The sequence below is a fragment of the Ovis aries genome, chromosome 4 (genome assembly GCF_016772045.2).
Source record: "Ovis aries strain OAR_USU_Benz2616 breed Rambouillet chromosome 4, ARS-UI_Ramb_v3.0, whole genome shotgun sequence".
Taxonomy (NCBI): Eukaryota; Metazoa; Chordata; class Mammalia; order Artiodactyla; family Bovidae; genus Ovis; species Ovis aries.
In genome coordinates, this window is record NC_056057.1 from 89,954,168 (window position 1) to 89,966,251 (window position 12,084).

The window sequence follows — 12,084 nt, forward strand, 5'->3', positions numbered from 1 at the left end:
ATATTTGAAGATGGCACATCCTCATCTCCTTCAATTCAAACATGCACAGAAATAGAAAAAATTGACCTTCAAATCTTCATCACCAGTTTCTACAATTATTAATCCATGGCCAATCTTTTCCACCTGAACTCAAATCTTCTCCTTCCCACCTAGTCACCCTTCCCCAACCCAAATTATTTTGTAGCAGACCTGAACAGGGCATAAAATGACATCTAAAAAACAGCTTAAAAATATTTCAGATATCTAAGGTATTTTACTTTTTATAGGAAATTTCACTACCATTATCTTTATCAAGTTTGTTACTATTTTGCTAACAGACGGAGAATTATGGGGATACAGAGATTGAGTGACTGTCTTTTTGATTCAATCTGATCCCTTCGAACTGTTTCAGCCAGAAACCAAGGAGTCTCAAGTTACTAGCTTCCTTAATCTTCCAAATGCAATTGGGGTGACCAATGGCTGTTAAGTCTTGTTCTTTCCCCATCATTATCACTCTTCTTCTTTTTTAATGTAAAATTTAAAAGATTTTTTTGATGTGGGCCATTTTTAAAGTGTTTATTGAATTTGTGACCATGTTGCTTCTGTTTAATGTTTTGGCCATGAAGCATGTGGGATTTTAGCTCCCTGACTACAGACTGAACCCTCACCTCTGGCATTGGAAGTGCGGACCACCAGGGAAATCCTCCTATTACTCTTCTAATCTCTAACTTATTTCTACTCCTTTTGTCTTGCCTCTCTCTATTTGGTTATAACATGGTTATAATAATTGTTATGAAACAAATCTGATCATGTCACTACCCTAACAAAACACTAATTTGGAGCAAAGATCCCTGATAGACAACCCAAAGCTCTGTCAGCTTATATTTTATCCCCTCTCTACAATGTCTGAACACTACCAACATTTATACATACAGACATTTGTCCTTATGTAAAATTATGTCCACATTAAAAATTTTTCATATTAAAACTTGAAGGATTTGGCACCATTCCAAACAACTCAGGCCAAATAGCAGATGTTTATTTAGAACAGGATATGACCTTTGACCTTGGCCATAGTTCCACACATCTTGCGTTCTCACTTATTCTGTCACTTGTCTAAGGGCTACAATGAGAAATCCTTGGTATGATATCTGAGCCTCCTCATTGCCAACATTATCTTTCTTTCTCATGTCCTCAAATTTCTCCCTACTGGATTATTGAATATATTGCTCCGAACACTATTCCTCTGTGTCTAATCCCTGCTTCCGTTCCCAGCTCCCACTCCTACTTGGGTTTGTCCAGCTTGAGCATTTTTCTCTATGTGGAGTCATAGCTCACCTACCCAAAGATCTTTGGTATTTGACTTTCATGGTGCTTTCAACATATCCTAAAGCACTGTTGTGCTCTTCACATCTGGCCATCAGTTTCTGCATTCCTAATACCTGTCAACAAGTGTGTGCTATCATCTTTCTCTTCATCTCATCTTCCTTCTTTTTCTTTTCCTCTTCCCTCTCCTTCCCCTCACCCCTCTTCTTCTTCTTTGTTACTACTGCTTGCCACAGTACCTGGCATACTATGGGGGTTCAGTGAATGTTGCATTCATGATTGGCTGATTTTATTATTATCTTTAGGTAATAAGGCCCCGAGTATATTGAGAGGTGTTTGGGACAATTAAAACCTCAGCCAGCCCAAATGTACCTTTCCTACTCCTATTGCTCTGGAATCATGCAGGTTCTTCTAACTGGGCCTCAGAAATGAATGTTGAGAATCCCTAAGATTCTGCTAACAGTTTAGGTGGGATTCATTTAAGTCTTTGACTACAAATCTATGATCTGTGATTTTGAGATCTTGCCTTTGTACTTTAGACCTAAAACTGTTTCTTTCTGCCTTCTTTCTTTTCTCTCACTTATATATTAACACCCTAGTCTCTCAACTATCTGTCTATTTGCCCAGAGATATTAAATATCTCTAGAACTCTTCTCATCTCTGGGACTCAAACCTGCATTCAACTTCAAGTGAGTCTTCTGGCCTTGTGCGCTTTGGACTCTGATCATTACCTTGGCTCACACAGGTACCAGTTGTCTTGCTTTGTGTGAAACAGTGACATTTGAGGAGGTTATGCTGACAAACATCATGTGGCCCAAAGGATGAAGGAATTCTCCTTTTCCCCTTAAACTCTGAAGACTTCAAGAAGGTTTTATTCCACAGAATGAGTCTGAAAGATGCAGGTTCTGGATCTGTCACTGGTTTGTTGTTTTGGGGTCAGTTTGGGTAAATGAGTTACTTCATGATACATATAAATATACTAACCTTTCTCTTGAAACCAGTTTGAGAAAACAGACTTGTAGAAATTACAATCTGTTATTCATGTTTGGTGATTAGAATGAGATTCCCAGGGCTACCGTAATGAATTGCCAAGGACTTGGTGGCTTACAGCAATAGAAATTTATTATCTCACTGTTCTGAAGGATAGCAATTCTAAATCAAGGTGTCAGAAGGGCCATTTTACCTCTCAAAACTCCAGAAAATAGCCTTTCCTTGGTTTTGCTTAGCTTCTGTTGGCTCCTGGAAATCCTTGGCATTTCTTGGTCCATAACTGCATTATTTCAGTCACACAGCCTTCTTCCCTGTATCTCTCTATCTTTGTGTCCTTTCTTCTTCTTATTTAAGTATCAGTCACTGGATTTAGGTTCAACTCTAAATCCAAGATGATATCATCTTAATATCTTTATTTTTATCTGCAAAGACTCTGTTTTCTAGTAAGGTCACATTCTGAGGTTTGAGGTGGAAGGGTATTTGGGTTGTGGGCGGGGCATGTTAAGCCCAGTAGAGTACCAGCCTTCTTTAAATGTCAACAACTTTATTACTTTTTAAATTTTAGATTCACGATTTTCAAGGATAGAAGTGTCTATTTTTTTTTTTTTAACAATCTGCTCTCTTTCATTATTTCTTCATAAGGAAGACACAAATGTCCATTCTTTTTCGAAGATTTCTGCGGGTAGAATTCATCCTAATAGTCTCATTCTGTCCCACGTTTTCCTTATATAAAATGACCATGTGGGAATTAGGTTTGAATGTTATTTCAATAAGCCTAACTTAGTTCTTCACTGAGATATAGGGACATCCAATCCTTTCTTTATTCCATGTACTTGTTTCACTAGCTACCATTCAGGCATTTGTGTTGGTAATTGGTAGTTGAAAGGAATTAGTTTTTCCTCCACCATTATTTTCGGTGAAGATTATCTAGGTCCTAAATAAGGAAGTTTAGAAGGGTTTAAACTGAAAATCTTTAGTTCCTTTACATGTTCTAAACATTAAGGAGAAAAAATCCATTATCTTCAAAGAATGAGACTATAACAATTCCTAGGATTTTATTTTATTCTGTTAATGATGTCCTCTTTAGAGTAATTCCTTTTATAGCAATGGGGATAAGTGGATAATTTGCTATGGTAAGGTCACATGTTTGTGGGAAAAAGTGGTACAATTCTCATTGTACCTGTATATAGTAGTATGCTACTAATCTAATTAAAATAGACATTCTAGTTTCCTCCTACAAATGTAGCATATTTAAATATGCCTTCTTATAGGTAATTTTTGCAGATACCAAGTGTTAAATAACACATAGCTTAATTTCTTATCCTTGACTATTTTATTTTACCACAAAATATACCCTAACATTTCATATTGTGACAATAAGAATGACACTACAATCTCAATTATCAAAGGCTATAAAATAATAAAGTTCATATGTTGCTTTTATTAAGCAAGACCTGAACCAGTCCTTTCAGTGGAAGATATAATCTCATAAGATATTTTATCAACTGTAAACATGATTGGACATTACTTTGACATATAGTAGAGTGAGCTTTCCTGGTGACTCAGATGGAAAAGCATCTGCCTGCAATGCGGGAGACCTGGGTTTGATCCCTTTGTTGGGAAGGTCCCCTGGAGAAGAAAATGGCAACTCACTCCAGTACTCTTGCCTGGAAAATCCCATGGATGGAGGAGCATGGGACTGAGGGACTTCACTTTCACTTTCTTTGACATATGATGGAGCATCATTCTAAATAGCACTTCAGCTTACCCTTCAGTGGGAGGTTTTGTTTGATTTAATAGTTTCAAGCAAACTTTAGAGTTATTACCTCTGGTAGAAGTGATTTTTGCCTCCTCCTCCCTTAAAAAGCAAATATATATATATATATATATATATATATATATATATAAAACCTAAAAATTCTCTGAGGTTGTTTTCACTTTTTTTGGCAGACCACTATAAAGTGGTCTTTCAGGAAATAACAAACAAGCTTAAGAGGCTCAAATTGGAATTTATTTTTACTTAACAGTCTTTTGCTAAGGCATTGCTTGATATAGCATTCTTCACAACTAGGAAAGCACAAGGAAAAATAGCTTCATTCACTTCTCTGTAGATTCAATAATGATTGGAAAGATGAGAAAATTGTTAGCTATTATAGGTTTTGTATCATGCATAAGAGAAAATGATTTTATGGATTCAAACACAGGAGTCTTCCATTTTCAAACAATGAATTAAATTCCCTGCACTTGAAGTTGAGAACTTGGTAAAGCTTACAGTCTCTTATGCAGAAATGAGTATAACAATATATTCTACATTTCTTTTTTTCTTTTTTCAGTTACAGATGAAGCAACTTGCAAACATTGCTAAAACAAGAAGCAAGAAGAATAATATTTAAATTCATATCATCATTATACATTTTTATCCATCAAAGTGGCTTCATTCCATACTTTCTCTTCTGTGTTTATTTCTTACATCAAATATTTGATAAACCAAAGTGTGTAGAAGAAAAAGAGTGCTTTTCAAATCTTTACTCTTTGCGGTAGGAATGCTAAGGCACCAGTATATCTCTTTTAAGAACTTTGTTGGATCCGATGGAGCACCCCAGGCAGTGTTCACCTTCCTTCTGATTCCATGTTGTTTGGCTTTGGACTTTACAGCACCCCCTCTCATTCCAAATATTCCTTTCCTGTGGGCCTGGAATGCCCCAACTGACCGTTGTGGTAAAATATTTGACATGCCTCCAGATCTGAGCCTCTTCTCTTTAGTAGGAACCCCCCAAAAAGATGTTACAGGACAACTTATTACATTATTTTATGCTGATAGGCTTGGCTACTATCCTTACATAAATGAAAGAACAGGTGTCCATAAGAATGGTGGAATCCCTCAGGTGGGTTCCTTAAAAAAACATTTGGACAAAGCTGAAAAAGACATTACCTATTACATGCCAATCAACAACGTGGGCTTGGCAGTCATTGACTGGGAAAACTGGAGGCCTACCTGGGCAAGAAACTGGAAACCTAAACATGTTTACAAGAATGAGTCTATTAAGTTGGTTCTGCAGCAAAATACACATCTTCCTTTGGAAGAGGCTGCCAAGAGAGCGAAAGCGGATTTTGAAAAGGCAGCAAAGAGCTTCATGCAAGAGACTTTAAAATTGGGAAAGTTACTTCGGCCAAAACGCTTATGGGGTTATTATCTTTTTCCTGATTGTTACAATCATCGTTATAACCAACCTAGTTACAATGGAAGTTGCTTTGATGTAGAGAAAAGAAGAAATGATGCACTCAACTGGTTGTGGAAGGAAAGCACTGCCCTTTACCCCTCTATTTATTTGAATACCAAGCTAAAATCTTCTCCACAAGCTGCCCTCTTTGTTCGTAATCGTGTTCAGGAAGCCATTCGGATGTCTAAAATTGCCAGTGTTAAAAGTCCACTTCCGGTTTTTGTATACACTCGTCCAGTTTTTACCGATAAGTCTCCAAAATTCCTTTCTCAGGTAAGAAAATCAAGGAGAGAAGGCTATGGAATATTGTCCGCATTTAGTGGCATTTAGTGGAACTGAACATCATTTTTGAAAGGAGTGAAATTTAGGTTTAATAACCTTTAAGCTTCCCTGGTGGCTCAAACAATAAAGAATCTGCCTGCAATGCAGGAGACCCAAGTTTGATCCCTGATCCGGAGAAGGGAATGGCAATCCATTTAAGTATTCTTGCCTGGAGTATCCCATGGACTGTAGCCTGCCAGGCTCCTCTGTCCATGAGGTCTCAAAGAGTCAGACACAACTAAGCCATTAACACGTTCTCGTTCACTTTTCAACCTTTAGGAATATGCACTCAGGTAGTTCTGCCTCATTATATGGATGTAAAATAAATAAGACTATATTTCATTTTAATGTAATCATATAATGTCTTCGCAACCATGGAGGATTTCATAATATAGATAATGTATTAATTCAGTTCTTTTTATTTTTTATTTTACAGACCTGCTCTCTTGTCAGAGTAATTAAATAATAGCAGAAAATCTGAATTTTTGTTATAGTAAGACAGTGGTGGCTTAAAAGATAGAAATGAATAGTGGAGAAATATTTACATAATTTTTGTAGGATCAGCATTCTTGGCTTTGGTGTTACCATCCAACATATAACATTTCACTTTATTCCTCCCTGTTAACTCTTCACCTTTGCCAGGATGACCTTGTGAATACAATTGGTGAGAGCATTGCTCTAGGTGCTTCTGGAATTATAATGTGGGGAAGCTTCAACTTAAGCCTAACTAGGGTAAGTTGAAATGGTAGGAAATAGATGAAAATATTTTTGGTTTTAATGTTTTTCAGGGTTTCTGTGGGATTGAATAATAAAATAAACATGATCTTTGGCACAAAGTAGTAGGTGCTCAATTAATAGTGGCTAAATCAAACTATCATTTGTGTGGTTGTATTGTAAGGCTGTTTTCCAGTGAAGAAACAGAAGTTTGATGAGATAAATTGAAAATGCCTAGGCTACATGACTAAGAAGTAGCAAAAACAGGACTACAGTTTTGATTTCCTTATGTGGTTTTGGTTTTTTCTACTATATTATGTTGTGTTGTTTCTCAGAAGAGCTCAACTAGCCCATATACATTCCCACATGCTTCGGTTCATCCAATTACTGTTTATTGAGCACTTATTCATTTATTTAGTCATTAAATGACAGTTTATTTCATGGGCCAGCAACTAGTTGGGGGAAGCTAGGAGTTAGTTAGTTTCTGAAAATTTTATTGAATTGTTCAAAGCTTCCCTAAGGGGGAGGGAAAGGAATCCTTCTTTATTTTCCACACATTATATTTAATAGAGTCTATTTTAAGTGAAATCTTCAGTAAAAAATGTTTTATTAGGAAAAATGTTTATTTTGTTCTATCTATAATGAATTGTATTACTTTTCTTGTAATACATTTTAACTATCACAACCGAATCCTTTTCTCTCTTCCTCTATTTTCATCTTGTTTAAAACAATTTTCTGTGTCAGGTTTTAATCTTTTACCTCTTCAATATTCTTGACTCAAAGCATGAGTAGAGCAGTTACATGGGCACTGCTGAGTTGAAGCCAAACTTTTACTTCTCTAATCAGTGTGGGAATACTAGTGATATAGGTGCCATGGTGTCTAATAAAGCTCTTGGCCCAGAGGTTTTATCCTAGGATGTGCAGAGAACAAACTTTATACTCTAAAGACCAGAAGATATCTTTTGATATCTTGTCCTTCAGATAGACTAGCCATATTTTCCCTTCCTTTACAAAGATATTTGGCTTTGTGAAATTCTTTCAAGGTTATCTGAGCCCACAAACCCATTTGGTAGATTCTACTGTCTCTGGTTTGATCACCAATTAAGGGAAGTAATAGAAACTAAGTTCAGATAAAGGTATATGTCCCTTTTGCAAAATCTTTTAAGTCAGAAAATTATTTAAGAATTATAATTCTCCTAAGAATATTCCTTACTTTTATTAGTTGTTTTCTCAAATCTATAAACCTCTTTCTCAAGGATCCTAATAATTCAATGATGGAACAATTTATAAATTCCCTATACTACTTCCTTTTTTTAAAGATTAAGAACTCCTTCTTTTTAAAATTAAGAACTTTGATGAGGAATAAATGAGGCATTCTCCAATTAGTAGGATGGCATGGCAAACTATTTAATTGTCACATTTGTTTTGTTTTTAATTGCACTTTAATCTTAGATTCACACTCTTCTTCTATGACTCTCAAATCACCTCCAGTATTATTTACACAGGGACAGTCCTTCAGTTTTAATATGATGATTTTCTACTGGATAGAAATAACACTGCCTTGAAATTGTTCCCCATGGACTTTATGCTGCACATATCTGCTACTTTTCCAAGTTTATCATTTTGAATGTTAATTCTGGCATTACCTTGCCTTTTCCTATGTCATTGGAAATCAACAGAATCATGGATTGCTTGTGTTTCCTCTGATTTACTGACAACTTGAGAAACTGGTAATTGTAGGTTTACTTGCAATGACTGGAATTGACTTGAAACAGTGGCTATTGAATGTAGGCAAACCATTCCTTCCATTCCATCTTAGTAGATCCAATGCTGTGACTGGGCCAGCTTCTCCTGGTCCCAATTCATGAGACCTGATAAATATTCAGAAATTTTGTGAAATGTTTGTTAAACACAATCATTATTAAACATTAAATTATGAAAACTTAGAATAAAATTATGTTAAAAACAAAAGTAATAAATACTAAAAATGCATCAATTATTTATTTTCCTATTATTTATACTTTCAGGGTTATTTACATCTATTGTACCTGTATAACTGGAAATGGTATATAGTGATGTGTACTTCACACCCATACTTCCATACAGTGTAATGGTGGGGTACCTGAGTCCTAATTCTGCACTCAGTGGTGTCAGGTTGGTAGCTTAAAATGGGCCATGGTAGGAGTATTTACACCATGGGTCTTGAGAAATGCTACAAAATAGATTTTCTTCTCTTAGAGAGCCAGGTTTAGATCTTTCCAAAGACTATATCTTGAGTAGGGTAATGATTCTCCAACATTCTAATTCTTTTTCTCCTCTTTTTGTCTAGTTCTTGTCTCTGTACCTAACTGCAATATCATCTGATCTTGGAATAAATTCTTATATATTCTTGACACTGGTGATACTATGTTGAATAATACTGATAAAGTCCCTGCCTTTGTGAAGCTTGGAGGAATAGAAGCAATACAAAACAGCAAAAATATTTTATGTGATAAGTTCTATGCAGAAAATTGAAATAGTTGTGAGAAACTGGACAAGAAAGGTGTCTGAGAAGGATCTTATCTAATTAAAACTGCAATCGGAATGACAAGATGTAGTCAGCTATGTTAAAAATAAGGGAAAGAGAATTCTAGACAGAGGGGACAGTAAGTGCAGTTTGAAATGGACCTGCCACACTTGAGAAACAACTAGTACCTGCCGCACCTGTGAAACAACAAGGCCAAGTGGGTGAAGGGGGTTGTATAAGAGGAAGGAGGGGTTTCACCCCAGCAGGCAGTATACAAGTGAATTGTAGTCTAAACGCTATGTAAAGCTACTGGAGAATTAAGAAGAGATTTTCTATTGCTGCCATAAAAATAACAACAAACAGTGGTTTAAACAGCAGAAAATTATTCTCTTACAATTCGGTACTTCAGAAGTCCAACATGGACCTTAATACACTAAAGTCAAGATATCAGCAGGATTATGTTCCTTTCTATGGAAAGACCTTCATTTGCTTATTTGGGTTGCTGGCAGAATTCATTTCCTCATGTTTGTAGCATCAAGATCTTTATTTTCTGACTGGCTATGGTTACGGCTATTTCCAGCTTCTAAAGGTCACTGTATTCTTTAGTTTTTTGTCTTCTCAATCTACATTTAAAATCGGAAATGCCAGATTGAGTGTCCCTTACTTTTGTATTTGTCCTCCTTCTCCCGGCTCATTTTAAAAATCCAAATCTAAAAAGTTTCTACATTTTTAAGGACTCGTGGTTAGATTGAGCCCATCAGATGGTTTAGGATATTCTCCCATCTCCTACTGTCTAAGTACTAACCATGCCCGACCCTGCTCAGCTTCCAAGATCAGACGAGATCAGTCATGTTCAGGGTGGTTTGGCTGTAGACTCTCCCCATCTCAAGACCCACAACCTTAATCATATCTGGAAAGCCCCTTTCACCATGTAAAGTAAAACAGCCACAGGTTCCATAGAACTGGAGAATGAATACTCTTGGAAGGCTCTTATTCTGCCTACCATTGATGGCATCATTTCAAGAAGGTAACAAGATATAGATTCAAGTGGAAGCTGCCAAGGTTCCTCAACTTGCCTGCCAACCTACCACAAACAAAAACTTCCTTTGATCTAATGAAGGATGAGCACGAACAATTCACTCAATGGAACTGTTGATCATGAAAGAAAGAAACTACCTTCCATGTTTTGAAAAGGACAGGTTTCCAGTTTTAGAAAATATCAGTTTCAAGATGAATCATTTTAGTGACTCATACTCCACCAAATAAGTATATCTGCAAAAGACCTGTCATGGTTCAACCATACTTGAATTATACATCAGTTCAGTTCAGTTCAGTTGCTCAGTCGTGTCCAACTCTTTGCGACCCCATGAATCGCAGCACGCCAGGCCTCCCTGTCCATCACCAACTCCCAGAGTTCACTCAGACTCACGTCCATTGAGTCAGTGATGCTATTCAGCCATCTCATCCTCTGTCGTCCCCTTCTCCTCCTGCCCCCAATCCCTCCCAGCATCAAAGTCTTTTCCAATGACTCAACTCTTTGCATGAGGTGGCCAAAGTACTGGAGCTTCAGCTTTAGCATCATCCCTTCCAAAGAAATCCCAAGGTTGATCTCCTTCAGAATGGACTGGTTGGATCTCCTTGCAGTCCAAGGGACTCTCAAGAGTCTTCTCCAACACCATAGTTCAAAAGCATCAATTCTTCGGCGCTCAGCCTTCTTCACAGTCCAACTCTCACATCCACACATGACCACAGGAAAAACCATAGCCTTGACTAGACGGACCTTAGTTGGCAAAGTAATGTCTCTGCTTTTGAATATGCTGTCTAGGTTGGTCATAACTTTTCTTCCAAGGAGTAAGCGTCTTTTAATTTCATGGCTGCAGTCACCATCTGCAGTGATTTGGGAGCCCAAAAATATAAAGTCTGACACTGTTCCACTATTTCCCCAGTGATGGAACTGGATACCATGATCTTCATTTTCTGAATGTTGAGCTTTAAACCAACTTTTTCGCTCTCCTCTTTTACTTTCATCCAGAGGCTTTTTAGCTCCTCTTCACTTTCTGCCATAAGGGTGGTGTCATCTGTATATATGAGGTTATTGATATTCCTCCTGGCAATCTTGATTCCAGCTTGTGTTTCTTCCAGTCCAGCATTTCTCATGATGTACTCTGCATAGAAGTTAAATAAGAAGGGCGACAATATACATAACACTTAATATATACTCAGTTGACAGCTTCCTTGTTGGCTAAGTGGTAAAGAATCTGCCTGTAATGCAGGAGACATGGGAGACATGTGTTTGATACCTGGGTTGGGAAGTTCCCTTGGAGAAGGGAATGGCAACCCACTCCGTTATTCTTGTTTGGAAAATCCTGTTGTCAGAGGAACCTGGAGGGCTACAGTTCATGTGGTCACAAACAATGGAACACAATTTAGCTACTAACAACAAAAAACTCAGTTGAACCTGTTTAGTTGTTTTGAGCTAGCAGTTTAGAAACCACTCTTCACAATGCACAAACATGTCTGACAAATGTGATATTTATCACATTTATTTGTACTTTATAGTGTTTATACTTTGAGAGGTAATCACTGATATCCTGGGCTCTGTGCTTAGCCATTTTACATACATTGCATCCTTTCATCTTCACAAAAACTCTATGAGGCAAGTGTTATAATCATCTGTATTTTGCAATGATGAAGCTGAGTCATAGCCAGCTTAATTACTTTCTACAAGGTCACTCAGAAAGGAAACTAAGAAAGGTTAAGGGATTCCCAAGCTCACACAGCTAGCTATTCATGAATCTGTGACTCCAAACTGGGCAGAAGGACTCCAGACCCCATGCTCTAATCCCTCCACCCACACTTCCACCCCTGTTAGTGTAGGAATTAGTGAGGAAGCCCAAGGCTGGGTATATTAAACTTCAACTGGTTAATTATTTAGTGACATGAAATAGCATGTGAAACTTACAAATGTTACAAAGAACAGTTGGAATTGTTTGGCTTATTAAAGTAAAGCAAGATAAAAACATTTCC

General features: G+C 37.1%; 1 protein-coding gene across 2 annotated transcripts in view; it reads left to right on the top strand.

The window, feature by feature from the left end:
• The window catches only part of LOC101102143 (hyaluronidase PH-20-like), a 35,869-nt gene that overhangs the window by 21,457 nt on the left and 2,328 nt on the right, over positions 1-12,084 (top strand). For both annotated transcript variants that reach the window (XM_042248762.2, XM_042248763.2), the window contains 2 exons: positions 4,629-5,789; positions 6,480-6,569. In XM_042248762.2, the coding sequence (XP_042104696.1) occupies positions 4,839-5,789; positions 6,480-6,569 (1,041 nt within the window). In that variant the 5' untranslated portion in view covers positions 4,629-4,838. The remainder of the gene's footprint in view (positions 1-4,628; positions 5,790-6,479; positions 6,570-12,084) is intronic.